Here is a 17793-nt window from a genome sequence, read left to right as displayed (position 1 = left end):
ATAGTAAAATGTATGAATAACCATAGTAAGCAGGACAAATAGAGATTTTGAATTGCCTTTATGACATTTCAGGTCATGTTTTGCTGCTAAGTGAATAATGGAAATAGTTGCTTTCAGAGGTTTTTTTTAGGTATAAGATTCTGGACCTCAATTTTTCAGATAATAGATTGTGAACCTTTTATATTTTTGGACATACGTACTTAACTATGATTGTACTCTGACTCAGGAAATGCTCTAGACCCTGAGCCAATAGAATGATTAAAGGTTTTCCCAGCCAGATTCTGTTTTTATTCTGTGGGTCTTTGCAACTGTCCAAAGGCAGAAGTGATTTTAAAACTTTTTGAGTATTTGCAGCACTCAGCATTGTATTTTTGTTTTGAATTTTATTTATTTTTTTATACAGCAGGTTCTTATTAGTTTCTATTTTATACATATTAGTATATATATGTCAATCTCAATCTCCCAATTCATCCCACCACCACCACCCCACCCGCCATTTTCCCCCCTTGATGTCCATAAGTTTGTTCCCTACACCTGTGTCTCTATTTCTGACTTGCAAACAGGTTCATCTGTACCATTTTTCTAGATTCCACATATATCAGCATCGTATTCAATACTACCAACCAACCTACGATTTTGATTATTTTTATCTTTTTTTTTTTTTTTTTTTTTTGCGGTACGCGGGCCTCTCACTATTGCGGCCTCTCCTGTTGCGGAGCACAGGCTCCGGACGCGCAGGCTCAGCGGCCATGGCTCACGGGCCCAGCCACTCTGCAGCATGTGGGATCTTCTCGGACCGGGGCATGAACCCGTGTCCCCTGCATCAGCAGTCGGAGTCTCACCCACTGCGCCACCAGGGAAGCCCTATATTTATCTTTTTTTTCAAATTAATTTATTTTTGGCTGTGTTGGGTCTTCGTTGCTGCGCACGGGCTTGCTCTAGTTGTGGTGAGTGGGGGCTACTCCTCGTTGCGGTGCGTGGGCTTCCCATTGCGGTGGCTTCTCTTGTTGCGGATCACAGGCTCTAGGCGCGTGGGCTTCAGGGGTTGTGGCTCGCGGACTCTAGAGCGCAGGCTCAGTAGTTGTGGCGCACAGGCTTAGTTGCTTCGTGGCATGTGGGATCTTCCCAGACCAGGGCTCGAACCCGTGTCCCCTGCATTGGCAGGCGGATTCTTTTTTTTTTAATTTTATTTATTTATTTTATTTTTGGCTGTGTTGGGTCTTTATTTCTGTGCGAGGACTTTCTCTAGTTGTGGCAAGCGGGGGCCTCTCACTATCATGGCCTCTCTTTTCGCGGAGCACAGGCTCCAGACGCGCAGGCTCAGTAGCTGTGGCTCACGGGCCTAGTTGCTCTGTGGCATGTGGGATCTTCCCAGACCAGGGCTCGAACCCGTGTCCCCTGCATTAGCAGGCAGGTTCTCAACCACTGCATCACCAGGGAAGCCCCCTGGCAGGCGGATTCTTAACCACTGTGCCACCAGGGAAGTCTTTTTTTTTTTTTTTTAAAGTGGGAAAATTGAGGCTTATATGGGTTGAGTTAACTCATCCACATTTACACAACTGTTAAATGGCAGGTGTGAATTTAGAGTTGAGGATATACTATAGATAAAAGACCATCTCATTTCTCACAGTTTGTTAGCATATTTTAACCCTTCTTGATCCCCTTTGGTTTACATAAAATTCTCTTGTTCTCCTTTTAAGGTTGTTTGACATTTCAAAATAGTTGATTCCCTTCCAAGTGTAAATTATATGTAGTATAATGTTGAAAATACTTTCTAAAATTACAGTCACAAAGATTCTAAAACCCTCTTTATCCCGCCTTTCTCTTTGAGGGTAACTGATTTATATCAAGACTAAGAATGAGAGGTCACCCTGCCTGGACCATGTTTTGTCTTAATGAACGTTTGATTGTCAGCTCTACCACAGCCTCTTATCTTTTTTTCCCTTTTCAGTTGTCTTAGTCTTTTATTCCCTTCAAAAGATTCAACCAACAAAGCTTACTTCATTGATTCAGCAGATGTATTAATTTTATGATAAACATTTTTGGATTATTAGGTATTTCTAATGTTTGCATCCCGTAAGATGCCCTCTTTCTCCTGCCTTCGTCCATCATGATTTCAGTTTTCCTCTTTACTTTAGGCGAAGGCATGCAATCCACAGTAGCGACTCTACTTCATCGTCCTCTTCTGAAGATGAACAACACTTTGAGAGGCGAAGAAAAAGGAGCCGCAGTAGACCTATCAACAGGTTAGTGCATGTTGATTCCTTTAAAGCTACCAGCTTTTTTTTTTAAGTGGAAAGAAAGATGAATAATTTGGGAATAGGTGCAGCTTGGCTGAATTAAAAAATTATATGCCAGGTTAATATATAAACCAGGATGCCATATTGTTTGAAATATCTGCTGTTGAAACTAATAACAGGTTAGAACGTATGTTTTCTTGTAAAACCAAAATGGTGCTTGGTAAGCACTGACTTGAGGAAATAACTATTTTTTTCATTGAAAATATATTTTTTCCATGTATAATGATAATAAATTCTTATTGTAGAACTCTTAAGGAAAATTGAAAGGTTAACTCATTTCACAACTCCTCGTAGTGTAAGTTCACATGTAATAAATCAACTCATTTGTTTTTCACAATAATTATAGAAACGACAAGGATTATTCCCATTTTACAAACATGGGTGGGTAAATGAAAAATGCAGTGCCTGGATTCTAATATAATATTCTTAGGGTAGAAGACAATGCTTGTTAAAGCAATTGGGTCATAATAATTGAAGGGGCATGAAAATCAGTCATTCTTTTTATCCTAAGTTCTATGCTTTTTTTTTTTTATATCATGTTAGCTCTGCCCCATTCAATATGGTGGCTGCTAGCCACATGCGGCTGTTGAGCACTTCAAATGTAGCTCATCTGAATTGAGATATACTATCAGTTTTTGTAAAAAATGCACTCTTGGATTTCAAAGACTTAGTACAAAAAAGAGAATGTAAAATACCTTATTTATTTATTTTTGGCTGCCTTGGGTCTTGGTTGCTGCGCGTGGGCTTTCTCTAGTTGCGGTGAGTGGGGGCTACTCTTCGTCGTGGTGCGTGAGCTTCTCATTGCGGTGGCTTCTCTTGTTGCGGAGCACGGGCTCTAGGCCTGTGGGCTTCAGTAATTGTGGCACGCAGGCTCAGTAGTTGTGGCTCGCGGACTCTAGAGCCGCAGGCTCAGTAGTTGTGGCGCACAGGCTTAGTTGCTCTGCAGCATGTGGCATCTTTCCGGACCAAGGCTCAAACCCGTGTCCTCTGCATTGGCAGGCGGATTCTTAACCACTGCACCACCAGGGAAGTCCAATATCTTAATTTTTTAAATATTGATTTTGCATGATGAAATGATAATGTTTGGGATATATTGGGATATATAAAATACATTATTAAAATTAATTTTACTCTGTTTAGTGTGGTTAATAGAAAATTTTAAATTACATTTCTGGCTTGCATTTCGTATCTATGGACAGCAATGAGATCATTCAAAAGTTATGTACTTTGCCTTCATTTCATAAAAATGTGCATCTAACCTTATGGCTTTTTTTTTTTTTTAATTTATTTGGTTGCCCTGGGTCTTAGCTGTGGCAGGTGGGCTGCTTAGTTGCGGCTCCCCGGCTCCTTAGTTGCAGCACGTTGGCCCCGTAGTTGTGGCTCCAGGGCTCCTTAGTTGTGGCTCACGGGCTCCTTAGTTGTGACATGCGAACTCTTAGTTGTGGCATGCATGTGGGTGTGGGATCGGACCCAGGCCCCCTGCATTGGGAGCACGGAGTCCCATCCACTGCGCCACCAGGGCAGTCCCAATCCTATGGTTTTTATTATTATGCAGTTCTATTAAGAATTGTTTAAGAAATATCTTTTTAAAAGCCACAGCTGAAAACTTTTCCATCTTAGACTTTACAGTATAAATTCCTCGTGGAGTTTGAGACTAGCAAGAATTGTCACTTGGGGTGAGCATGGTGTGCTTTTACTTGTGTTCAGTTGGAGCAGGCATTTTTTGCTTAGGAATTCTGCTACAAGTATCTTAACTTTTAACATAAGTGTTTTCATTCTTCCAGCTATAAAACAAGCAGGTTTTTCTAGGTATATTTTTTGTAACCTACCATAACTGTTTCTGAAAGTAATTAGGAAAGTAGTGATTCATTCTTGCTTGAAAGGATTGATATGGATCCAGGTGCTGGTAGACTGAGTATTTTGCTGAGTAGCAGAGTTGTTGCAGATCTGGAGACACGCTGCTTGTATGTGATTCCTAGATTTGCCACTTCCTAGTTGCGTGATCTTGGGCATTACAGTTAACCTTTCTGTGCCTCGGTTTTCTTTTAAAATTGGGGAAATAATAATACCTACTTCATAAGAATATTGTGAGGATTTAATGAATTTATACATGTAAATCACCTAAACTAAAACAGTGTTTGGCAAATGGTAAACTCTCTGTAGGTCAGACAAGATTATTATATTGTATATTGATACTTTCTGAATTCTCAACCATGAATTACTTTATGTTGCTGTGGTATCTTGAAAACTGGTATTTTCATTTGATTGTATATCTTTAATAATAAAGGTTCAGATATAAATATTTCTAACACTTAAGTTCTCAACCTCTAAAGAAAATGAGGAACTTGAAACACATAATCTCATGATTTCCCCATTTGAAATTTTTTAAATTCTTAAGAAAAATGTATATATTCTAACATGGAATTTGGGGAAGGAAAGGGGGTTGATGAATGGGTTTTTTTTTTAATCTTTTTAAAATAGGTGCCTTCCACTAAATTTTCGGAAAGATGAATTAAAAGGAATTTATAAAGATGGAATGAAAATTGGAGGAAGCCTTGCTGATGTTGATCTAATGCAAGTAGATTCTTCAGTAAGTACAGTCTGAAATGTTATTTTTTGCTTCAGTTCAAAGTTAAAAAAGAAATCAATTGTTTTATCAGAAATTTTAATCTTTATAGATTCTTTTCTTTCTTCTTTTAATCTTTAGGCCACAACTAAGATCCTGTTACTCAGTTGACTGTGTGTGGCTTGGGTAGTTTGGGAATGGAGTAAGATTTTAATTTTGATTCCAAATTTAAGAATGTCAATGTTTCCCTTCCATTACCAGGTGCGGTTTGATAGTGTTGGTGGCTTGTCTAATCATATTGCAGCTCTAAAAGAGATGGTGGTGTTTCCACTACTTTATCCAGAAGTCTTTGAAAAATTCAAAATTCAACCTCCAAGGTAATTTAATTATACCTTTTATTTTAGCCAAAATCTGAGCTGTGCTATGTCCAGAAAGATAATGCTTCTCTGTTGAAAATTTTCAGGCCTACAGTAATTTGTTATACTTGCCCTGCAACATCCTGGGTGTCTCGAATATTTTACTTTCTTAATGTTTAACATGAAAAATGTTTCAAAATTGATTCTCCATTAAAAAAAATGGTTTTCCATGGCTTTTCATACATTTAGTAGAATTCCTCTCATACATACTCTTTACTTTTTTTCTTTCAGTTTTGTAATTTAGTTTTGAATTTATGTCAAAGTAATACATGTATGTAATTTTTAATATATTCTTTATTTTATAATGAAGTATAGTTGATTATATGCACATAATTTTAAAAGTTAAATAGTACTATAAGTTTTACAAAGAAAAAATGGTAGTAGTCCCTTCTGTTTTTTCTATTTTAGACATAATATATAGACTTCCTGTGAACAATGACTATTTGACTCTTACTTTCCCCACCCTCCACATATACACATTTTTCCCCCTTCCATATTTCCAGTAGTTTATTTATATATAGATAAACTTGATTTTTACTGTTTGCTTTATGACTATGTAAATATTTCTTGCAGTTTAGCCATGTATTATATAACTTCATTTCCTCTTTTGTATCTCTCCTCTCCCCACCATAAAACTCCTAGAGGAAAACATAGGCAGAACACTCTTTAACATAAATCATAGCAATATTTTTTTGGATCTGTTTCCTAAAACAAAGGAAATAAAAGCAAAATAAACAAATGAGACCTAGTTATATTAAAAGCTTTTGCACAGCAAAGGAAACCATTGACAAAACACAAAGACAACATATGGGAGAAAATATTTGCAAATGATATGACTGACTGATAAGGGGTAAATATCCAACATATATAAACAGCTCATATAACTCAACATTAAAAAACAAACAACCTGATTAAAAAATGGGCAAAAGAACTGAATAGATGTTTTTCCAAAGGGGACATGCAGATGGCCAACAGGCAGTTGAAAAGATGCTCAGCATCATTAATCATCAGGGAAATGCAAATCAAAACCACAATGAGATATAACCTCACACCTGTCAGAATGGCTGTTATCAAAAAGAACACAAATACAGCTTCCCTGGTGGCACAGTGGTTAAGAATTCACCTGCCAATGCAGGAGACATGGGTTCGAGCCCTGGTCCGGGAAGATTCCACATGCCATGGAGCAACTAAGCCCGTGCACCACAACTACTGACCCTGCGCTCTAGAGCCCACAAGCCACAACTACCGAAGCCCATGCGCCTAGAGCCTATACTCCGCAACAAGAGAAGCCACCGCAATGAGAAGCCCATGCAGCGCAATGAAAAGTAGCCCCCGCTCGCTGCAACTAGAGAAAACCTGCATGCAGCGACAAAGACCCAACACAGCCATAAATAAATAAATAATTTTATTTATTTAAAAAAGAACACAAATAACAAATGTGGGGAAAATGTGTAGAAAAGGGAACCCTCATACGTTGTTGGTGGGAGTGTAAATTGGTGCACTACTGTGGAAAACAGTATGGAGGTTTCTCAAAAAACTAAAGATAGAACTACCACCATATGCCCCAGTAATTCCACTCCTGGGTATATATCCGAAAAAAACAAAAACACTAATTCAAAAAGACACATGCAACCCAATGTTCATAGCAGCATTATTTACAGTTGCCAAGTTACGGAAGCAACCTAAGTGTCCATCAGCAGATGAATGGATAAAGAAGATGTGGTATGTATATACTCAATGGAATACTACTCAGCCATAGAAAAAGAATGAAATTTTGCCATTTGCAGCAACACTGATGGACTCGGAGGGCATTATGCTGAGTGAAATAAGTCAGAGGAAGGCAGATACTGTATGATATCACTTATATGTGGAATACGAAAGTACAATAAACTAGTGAATATAAGAAAAAAGAAGCAGACTCACAGATATGGAGGACAAACTAATGCTTACCAGTGGGGAGAGGGAACTGGGGAGGGGCAATATAGGGGTAGGGGATTAAGAGGTGCAAACTATTAGGTATAAAATAAGCTACAAGGATATATTGTACAACATAGGGAATAGAGCACGTATTTTCTAATTACTATAAATGGAATATAACCTTTAAAAATTGTGAATTACTATATTGTATGCCTGTAACTTAGTTAATATTTTATATCCACTATACTTGAATTTTAAAAATTAAAGTAAAAAAATTCAACAACAGATTCCTTCAATTTTTTCTCTTCATTTCCCCTTCCTTACATTTCCCCTTTCTTACATTTCTGCTCATAAAAAAATCAATATATGACTATGTTAAACTATTTTCATATGGTATGTTCTCTTTCCATTTTAATGGCTGAATAATATTCCATTTTGTGGATGTATCACATTTTATTTAATTGATTCTGCTATTTCTGGCTATTTTGTTTTCTCCTGTTTTCATTATCACAGATGTCAATATCATGAGCATCTCATTGCTTCCTCTTTATGGGAATCATTAAGTTTTTTCTTTAAGATACCATCTCACAAATAAGATTACTGTGAGATATATTTTTAAAATATATATATATATATATATACATATTTTTTTTTTTTTTTTTTTTTTTTTGCGGTATGCGGGCCTCTCACCACTGTGGCCTCTCCCGCTGCAGAGCAGAGGCTCCGGACGTGCAGGCTCAGCGGCCATGGCTCACGGGCCCAGCTGCCCCGCGGCATGTGGGATCCTCCCGGACCGGGGCATGAACCCACGTCCCCTGCATAGGCAGGCGGACTCTCAACCACTGCGCCACCAGGGAAGCCCAAAAATAGATATATTTTTAAAAATCTGTTTCTGTCTTGACTTTTGTACATTGAAATCACTGGTTTATTTCACTTGTCTGATTGTTTTCTTAACAATTGCTTTGTTTTTTTACCATCTGCATTTGATTATGTTCGTTTCTTATTATTTTTTATTTCTTTTGGCTGCAATGCATGGCTTGTGGGATACTAGTTCCCTGACCAGGGATTGAACCCGTGCCCTGGCAGTGCAAGCACCAAGTCCTAAACACTGGACTGCCAGGGAATTCCCTTATTTTTCTTTTATTTTTTTCTTGACTTTGAATAGATTTTATCCATCACTTGTGATTTTTTTTTTTTTTTTGCCATTCTTATTTTGTCATTTCTGTTTTTCTGGGATCTTCCTTAACTTTTCTTTTCAAGAGCAGTTATTTGATGATCATTTCTAGTAAGATTATGAATATAACCCATTTTCTCAGAATTCTGTCCTGAGAACAATGAATAACTTTGGAAATATGTGAAAAAGCTGTACATTACCCTATGACAGTGCAGTGATGTCACCAAAAATTATCTTGAATTCTTTGTGTTGTCCTAGTCCCTGTCACCCAGCCACTACTTCAAGTTCTCTCTTCTTTTATCTTATTTTCTCTTATGTCCATTCCCACTATTTTCTTGCAAAACTTTTGCTGTTATGTTACTGGTGCTCAGACCAAAGATTATACGTGAAATCTGCTATTCTTTCCCCTGATATGTTATAAAATTAAACAGTCAGGTCTTTTCAATCATAACTTTTATGCAAGGTAAGATAATATGATGAGCATGATGAATGAATGAAAGAAAATATGTTTCACATAAAGGGTTTTATTTAGTTTCAATATTAATTTTATAGTATGAATATTAATTCCTAGGTTTTAAGTTGTGCTTTGTGGATTGAAATGATATTTCACTTGTCTTAATTACATTCTTATTCATTAAATGTATTCATGAAATTGGTTTCTAAGTTTTTGCTTGGTCTGTTTTTCAGTGTAGTACTAAAATAATACTTATTCTTTTACAGGGGTTGTTTGTTTTATGGTCCACCTGGAACTGGAAAAACTCTGGTTGCTAGAGCACTTGCCAATGAATGCAGTCAAGGGGATAAAAGAGTAGCATTTTTCATGAGGAAAGGTGCTGATGGTCTGAGTAAGTGGGTAGGAGAATCTGAAAGACAGCTGCGATTGCTATTTGATCAGGTATGATATTCAAATTTACCTATATAGATCTGTAATCAGTGTAGATTAAGTATAAGGATTGGATAAACCTTGCATTTAATCACTTTTCATAGAAATAAACTCATAATAATTATACCACATATATACTCTTCCTAGATTATTTTCCTTTGTCATGTCATGATTACACCGACGTATGATGAACAGTTTTATAGTAAAAGGAGGAAGGAATAATTGGGTCTAAGTTCTCTGGAGTCTTAGGTCTCATATCTAAAGACTAGAGACAGAGTGGTAGTCTCACACTTAAAAGAGACGACAGTAGTGAGTTATGTTTCAGTATACGAGCTGAAGATTAGCTCTGCCCTAGAGTGGCTTTCAGTTTCATATCCCAATTGTATTGACAGTAAGTTGTGAGATAATAGCATTCTTAGTTACTGAGGCATATTGTTGCAAATGCTTTTACATCTCTTTGTAGAATTCACTGAGGTTTTTTTGTTTTAACTTTACTGAAATAGATTTTAAACTATGGCATCTTATTAAATGTTTTTTTCCTCCTGACATGGAGGAAAGCTATGTCACTGTCTTCTATTCTTTGTCTTGTTTCGACAGTTGGTCTTCAGTAGATATTTTTTGTGTCCCAATAATTGTAGCTGTATGAAATCTGAGGGATATAACCAGTGGAGTATATTGAATGTTTCCAGTTGAAAATGCAAATAAACTTAAATTGTATGCTGTTATAATTTATTATGTCTGAATCCTTAAAACATAGTTCTTGAGTTTATATTTTTAAAAACTTCTTATAAGCAAATAGGAATGAAAATGGATTAAAATGCTTTATATTAAGTCTATGTATTTAAGTTTTTCATGATAACATGCAATCACTGGACTTGCTTCCTAGGCCTATCAGATGCGCCCATCAATTATTTTCTTTGATGAAATCGATGGTCTGGCTCCAGTACGATCAAGCAGGCAAGATCAAATTCACAGGTAAAACTTGCTTGATGGTACTTCTGCCTTTCTTCCTATATTCTGAGCAGTATTGATATTGCATGAGGGATAGAATGTTAGATGGTGAAAGAAAGTTTATAAACCAGTGTTGTTTGGTAGTAGAAACCAATGTGTAGTACAGAAGAAAAAGAAAAAGTGAACCTGTTCTAAAGGGTAAGGTGTTCTCAAGCACAGTATTGGTTATAGATTTAACTTGTGATACAGACTTAAATGCCCATTGGCCAGTGAGGTAAGGCAAATAAAATGAGTGAGGCAGGCCAGTGATAAGGGTGGGTCTGGGAAATGTGGCTGAGTGTCCAATCATGAAGAGCGTGGCCAATTGTTTTTAGCTCCAGCCTATTACTGAAGTGCAAAAGCTGACTCAGACTTGAAAAATAAATTTTCTTTCCTAAATTTTATATTCAGATTTTTGCGTTAAATATCTTTTAGATGTTGCCAACTAATTCAGATGCTTTTTTTTTTTTCCCCCTAGTACTAGCCCAACTTCCTGATTTTCAGAATGGGAAAGTTGCATCTCCCCTGTGATAATTGCTTACCCAAGGGAGCAGTTTTCACTAGTACCACTGACTCAACCTGAATCTAAATTCATTTTGGTCCTAGTTCATCTTCAGTTTTTCACAGCTTCTTTTTAAATGTAATTATTTAATTAATTTGGGATACCCAAAAGCAAATGTTTGCATGCTTTCATTATGCCAGTATTGTTTTTCATTGTAGATAATATAAAAGAGAAACGAGACATAAAATTATGAGTGATAGGTAGGTTTTGGCTTTTCTAACACCTAACAACATTTACTATATTCTGGTCCTCTTCTTTGACTTGATACTATAAAATTTTATTTGTTCTGAGTAAATTAAAATATTTACTCCTATATGGTAAAAATAGTTGTGTGTGCACATACCCTACCAATAATCATACACACTTTTTATATATATGACACATTTCATTATCAGCCATACTGTATTCATTGTGTTGATAGGGAAAAATATATTTAACAATACGACCATCACTTTGCAATCAAGTAATTGAGTACTTACTGTATTTTGGAACAGTTCTAAAAGGGATTGGAGAAATTTTAACAGGAAATATAGAATAATTTCAGCAAACACTTATCATTTCAAATATATATTTTTAAGAGAACTTAGGTTTTTGTTTTTTCCAAAGACTTAAAAAATCTGAGAGAAAAACATTTTTGTTAAATTAAGCTTATTTATTTATTTATTTACTTTAAGGGAGTAAATCTTTTTCTTTTTTTTTTACAAATTTATTTATTTATATTTTTTATTTTTGGCTGTGTGGTTATTCGTTGCTGCGCGGGGGCTTTCTCTAGTTGTGGCGCGCAGGGGCTGCTCTTCATTGTGTTGCGTGGGCTTCTCATTGCGGCGGCTTCTCTTGTTGAGGAGCACGGGCTCTAGGTGCGCGGGCTTCAGTAGTTGTGGCTCACAGGCTTAGTTGCTCCGCGGCATGTGGGATCTTCCTGGACCAGGGCTCGAACCTATGTCCCCTGCACTGGCAGGTGGACCACTGCGCCACTAGGGAAGTCCAAATTCAGCTTTTTTAGAAGTTAGCACATTGAACATGATTAAACTATCCTCTTTATCTTATTGTTGGTAATAATTTTAAGGTAATGCAAATAAGTAAGTATGTGAATGCATTAGAAAATAAGATTTTTAGCCTAAGAAAAGAGGATACAAATATAAAGTAAATTAAATTAAAACCCTCAAATCGGGCTTCCCTGGTGGCGCAGTGGTTGAGAGTTCGCCTGCCGATGCAGGGGACACGGGTGCATGCCCTGGTCTGGGAGGATCCCGCATGCCGCGGAGCGGCTGGGCCCATGAGCCATGGCCTCTGGGCCTGCGCGTCCGGAGCCTGTGCTCCGCAACGGGAGAGGCCACAGCAGTGAGAGGCCCACATACCGCAAAAAAAAAAAAAAAAAAAAAACCTCAAATCTTTACTTGAATTAGAAATACCAGTATGAACTTACGATGAATTTTATTTTTAAAGAAAAAAATGATTCCTATCTCTGGACACTAAAAAGGCCTAGAAACAATTACAGTCCAGCGGCAATTCATACCCTTAGTAATCAGAGTGTGATCTCTAAATACTAGGATTCTTTAGTGGAGGAAGTGTTAGGCAGAACTGAGATGGGAAATAGCAAGACAAGCCTGGAACATATTGTAATTCCTGGAAGTGAAGAAGCAATCAAAGACTACTGGGGTCACATCAGAGTGACATAGCCAGTTTGAAGAGGTTTCCATTGGCCAAAGACGGGACAGTTTGAGACCCAGTATACTGAGTCTCTTAAATATGTATACACATTTTTAAGAGACTCAGTATATTGAAGTGTATCAAGTACACAGAAATCATCAGTTTTTAATGATCTGTTTAAAAAAAGAACTTAATTGGTCACTCCAAAGGTTGCTAAGACAGTGACTCATTACTCTGAAAATTGATGAAGAGAATGAAGCAAGCATTTCTTTTTCCTGTCCTATAACCATGATTCAGAGTAATTTAATAATAATGATAAAGAGAACTTTGTTCTCTGTAGAAAAATCACATTTAATAAATGCAAAGGAAATTATTGAATTAGAAAAATAACCATTTTGCAACCCCTTATGAAATAGTGGATCAAGAACTATGGTTTTCAACTGGGAGTGATTTTGCCCCCCAGGGGACACGTCTGGATATATTTTTGATTGTCAAAACTGGGAGGGGGAGTGCTCTACTGGCTTCAAGTGGGTGAAAACCATGGATGCTGTTAAATATCCTACAGTGGACAGGACAGCTCTCCACAACAAAGAATTATCTGGCCCAAAATGTCAATGGTGCCAAGATTGAGAAACCTTGATCTAAGCAATAGTTATTGGTGGCTGCTATGAAAGCAGATAAGTTGAAAAGGTTAATAGTAAAGTTTATGATGAGTGGAGTAACCTGATAACACCTCAACTAAACCCAACCTACCGATCTTAAAAATGAAAATATGGTATCACTTGCCTCCTGATGTATACAGTAGGAAGTACATGGTATCTTCCTGTGAAATATGCTATCCCAAATAGTTTAATCTATATTTATTAAGCTTGTAGATGTAACTACCAGTTTACAGGAAATATGAAAGCTAAAGGACAAGTTAAATGAGCCTATTAGGAAGCAATCAGCTCAATCCAGATGTGGGAGGGAAATTCTACAAAACAAATGAACCAGTTTCTTCAAAAAATAAATGGCATGGAGGAAGAAAAAATAAGTGAGGGAAGGGTGATGGGGAACTGTTATGGATCTGAGGGTTGTTTGACCAAGTGCAATGTGTGTAGATCTTGGCTTGAACAAACCAAATGTAAAAAGATATTTTGAGACGATCAGGGAAATTGGAATTAGTGTCATTTACATTGGTGTCATAGTATTGTGGGAGTTTTTAAAAGTCCTTATCCTCAGAAATACATATGTGAAGCACTTAACATGAAATATTTATGGGTTAAATGACCTGAGATTTTTTTGTTTGGTTGGTTTTTTTAAAAGCTATTGGGTGAAGGCAAAAAAGGAATACTGATAATTGTTGAAACTGAGTGATGAAGATGTGGAGATTGTTTTACTATTCTCTCTCCATAATGAAAAGTTTAAAATGTAATTAAAACTCTTTTTAAAAAAAATAAATTTATTTATTTTATTTATTTATTTTTGGCTGTGTTGGGTCTTCATTGCTGCGCATGGGCTTTCTCTAGTTGCGGCGAGTGGGGGCTGCTCTTTGTTGCGGTGCGCGGGCTTCTCATTGCAGTGGCTTCTCTTGTGGAGCATGGGCTCTAGGCACACAGGCTTCAGTAGCTGTGGCATGTGGGCTCAGTAGTTGTGGCTCATGGGCTGTAGAGCGCAGGCTCAGTAGCTGTGGCGCACGGGCTTAGTTGCTCCGCAGCATGTGGGATCTTCCCGGACCAGGGATTGAACCTGTGTCCCCTGCATTGGCAGGGGGGTTCTTAACCACTGTGCCAGCAGGGAAGTTCAAATCCTATGTTTTTATGCTTTATGTATATTCTGTTTTATTTTGGGGTCCTTTGATAATGTGTACACAATGAACCATTTTATTATTTTTACTTTCTGTTTGTCTGCCTAGTACTTGTATTTTTTTGATGTTGTATCCCTGTTTGAGAACTCTAAAGTTCCTATGTGAAATTATGCTTTATGAAATGGCTTCCAGGAACCATTTGTAGCATTCTGAAAGCTGTGTTTTCCATTGACTTTAAATGTCTATGTGCCATGTAGTATGTTATTTTACAGATATTCTTTTTAAAAAGCTTATTGAAAGTAGTGGAATGCTCTGAGAAAATTCAGTCACACATTTAATGTATTCAATCTTAGCAAAAAAAAAGAAATGATGTGTTCAGCTTCCACACAATTAATCTCTTCTCTCTTATTTTTAAATTTAGTTCAATTGTTTCCACCCTGCTAGCTCTTATGGATGGATTGGACAGCAGAGGAGAAATTGTCATCATTGGTGCTACCAACAGACTGGATTCTATCGATCCTGCTTTACGAAGGCCTGGTCGTTTTGACAGAGAATTCCTTTTTAGCCTACCTGATAAAGATGTAAGAATTTAACATCACTCAAATTTTGACAAAATTGATTGCCTTTATCATGAACAAGTCTTGGTATAGCGAAAAATTGAAGATTGAGTTTTGTATGTTCTGAAGCGAAGTTGTATGATTAACATTCAAACGTGTATGTATGTATTTTTAGGGAGGCATTATTTTATTTAAAGAAAATAACTTGGTAAATTTTTATTCTTTTTTTTTGGTTCCCGCGGCTTGTGGGATCCTAGTTCCCCGACCAGGGATGAACCCAGGCCACAGCAGTGAGAGTGCCAAGTCCTAACCACTGGACAGCCAGGGAACTCCCCACCCCACCCCCCTCCTTTTTTTTTTTTGTAATAAAATAGTGCCTCCCTAGAAATACTCTTAAAATTCTTTCAATTTGAGCACAACCTTTGCATGTTAATTATACAGCTTTATTTTGATTCAGAACACGTGGCCTAACAGTCAGTCCTTAGCCAATTCATTAGCCTTGGCTTTTTTCACGGATACAACCATATAATCCTATGCAGTTATTTTAAAGCTGCCTAATATTTTGAGAACCAAGTTAGAAAATATGGGTAGAGCTATCAGTACTCTTAAAAACAGTTCTTAATATGTACCAGAATAAACAATAGTCCAGCAGTTTCTTAATATCTCTCATTCACATTTATGATGACTAGAACTTGAGCTATAAATGTAGATCTGTTTAACATAAAATCCTCAAGCTCTTACAAATACATCTTTTTTTTTCATTTTTACTGTTTCATATTTCTGTTTATATTAGGTATTAAAATCTTTAAAATTTTAGATAAATTATTCTAAATTGAAATTAATCTGAATAGCACTTTATTATTATAGAAAAATTTAACTGTTTTTATTTGTAGGCTCGAAAAGAAATTCTAAAGATTCACACAAGAGATTGGAATCCTAAACCACTGGACATATTTCTAGAAGAACTAGCAGAAAGCTGTGTTGGTAAACATTGCTTTAAGCATTAAAAGAAATATTACATGCATTTCAAAGATGGAATAAGTTGTAGTTTTGCCAAGGTTATGTTTTAAAGAAATGCAAATTATATTTGTTTCTTATTTATAGTTGCTGGCATGTTTTTTTTTTTTTTGGCCGCGTTGGGTCTTCATTGCTGTGCGGGGTCTTTCTCTAGCTGCAATGAGCCGGGGCTACGCTTTGTTGCGGTGCACGGACTTCTCATTGCGGTGGCTTCTCTTGTTGTGGAGCACGGGCTCTAGGCGTACGGGCTCAATAGTTGCGGCATGCGAGTGTGCAGGCTTTTAGTAGTAGTGGTGCATGGGCTCAGTAGTTGTGGCTCACAGGCTCTAGAGCACAGGATCAGTAGTTGTGGCGCACAGGCGTGGTTGCTCCGCGGCATGTGGGATCTTCCTGGACTGGGGCTCGAGCCCGTGTCCCCTGCATTGGCAGGCGGATTCTTAACCACTGCACCACCAGGGAAGTCCTGTTTTCTTCGTATAAAGTCCTAGATATTATATAGAGGTAATTGATATTTTGACTGTCAGGGAATATCAGAATGAAGTTAGATCTTTTACTAACTGTTCACATTTTTGTAATTATCCTATTAAGCATTCTACATGTATTATTTCAGGTAATTCTTACATCAGTCCTGCGAAGTAGGTAGCTTTATCCCCATTTTACAGATGTAGAAATGGCTGAGAGAGCATAAATGAATAAAGAGAGCATAAATCTCTAAAGATCACACGTCTAGTAAATGACAAACTGGAATTTGAACCTGATTGATTTCAAAAGTCGTGCTCTTGACCCTTGTGCTCTACTTCATGCCTGCATATTTCACTCTCAAAAGTTGATTGATTTGTTAAGGGTTATTATCAACCATGTAAGTTCACTGGGGGAATGAGAGACATTTTAGCCTTATTACTCCTAAATATTTTGCTACTATATTGCTAGGCTGATTTTTAATTTTCTTTTAACCATGGTCAAGCTAATAGGGCGGTGGTTTACTTAAAAAAATTTTTTTTGGTTGCCTTGGATAGGATACTGTGGTGCAGATATTAAGTCAATATGTTCTGAGGCTGCTTTGTGTGCTCTGCGTCGACGCTACCCGCAGATCTATACCACCAGTGAGAAACTACAGTTGGATCTCTCTTCAATTAATATCTCAGCTAAAGACTTCGAGTTAGCTATGCAAAAGATGATACCAGCCTCCCAAAGAGCTGTGACATCACCTGGGCAGGCACTGTCCGCCATTGTGAAACCCCTCCTGCAAAGTACAGTTGACAAGATCTTAGAAGCTCTGCAGAGGGTATTTCCACATGTGGAAATCGGAACTAAAAAGGCATTAGACTCAGGTATGAAACTTGATTGACCATTTAGTTTTCATAATCTGTGAAACTAAATGTTTTGTACATCCCTGTACAGTAATGTTTCTTTATAAAAGAGCCTCTTGAAAGGAATTTGGCCATGCTTTGCCTAGATATTTGAAAGAAATTTACTTCACAGATTGCCCTAGACTTAATCTAAGTTTGGAATGCATTATTTTAATTTACTTGTTATTTATATCTACACAAACATTTTTGATTCTTATAAAAATGTCATTGAAGTTCCTTGGTTTGCTAACTGAGGCATTACATGAAGATTTACTTTGTAATTCAGAAAAGTTACTAATGCACACTTTTTTTGTTTACTTTATAGATGTTTCTTGTCCTCTTTTAGAAAGTGACTTGGCATACAGTGATGACGATGTTCCTTCAGTATATGAAAATGGACTTCCTCAAAAATCCTTTAATAAGAGAAAAGAAAATGTTAATTTTCTTCATTTGAATAGGTACACTTCCCTTGAAAATTAATATATTTTTTTTCTTGTGTAAATTCCCTAAAACTAAATGAAATGACGTTTGAAAAGATAAAAGAGGCCAGCCAATTGACTTTTTTAAAAAGTTAAAATATTAGAAAATTTTTTGTTGTTACAGTTGTCATGATGGTAGAAACTATA

At 36.9% G+C, this 17793-nt stretch overlaps 1 protein-coding gene across 1 annotated transcript in view; it reads left to right on the top strand.

The window, feature by feature from the left end:
- The window catches only part of ATAD2 (ATPase family AAA domain containing 2), a 71156-nt gene that overhangs the window by 35696 nt on the left and 17667 nt on the right, over positions 1 to 17793 (top strand). Inside the window, exons 10-18 of the mRNA XM_065895228.1 lie at positions 2139 to 2246; positions 4782 to 4890; positions 5128 to 5243; positions 9094 to 9268; positions 10143 to 10231; positions 14666 to 14825; positions 15695 to 15785; positions 16835 to 17149; positions 17493 to 17625. Of these exons, the coding sequence (XP_065751300.1) occupies positions 2139 to 2246; positions 4782 to 4890; positions 5128 to 5243; positions 9094 to 9268; positions 10143 to 10231; positions 14666 to 14825; positions 15695 to 15785; positions 16835 to 17149; positions 17493 to 17625 (1296 nt within the window). The remainder of the gene's footprint in view (positions 1 to 2138; positions 2247 to 4781; positions 4891 to 5127; positions 5244 to 9093; positions 9269 to 10142; positions 10232 to 14665; positions 14826 to 15694; positions 15786 to 16834; positions 17150 to 17492; positions 17626 to 17793) is intronic.

Source organism: Phocoena phocoena, chromosome 17, assembly GCF_963924675.1.
Source record: "Phocoena phocoena chromosome 17, mPhoPho1.1, whole genome shotgun sequence".
NCBI lineage: Eukaryota > Metazoa > Chordata > Mammalia > Artiodactyla > Phocoenidae > Phocoena > Phocoena phocoena.
Note: the sequence above shows the minus strand (reverse complement) of the source record. Positions and strands in the feature narration are given on the sequence as shown.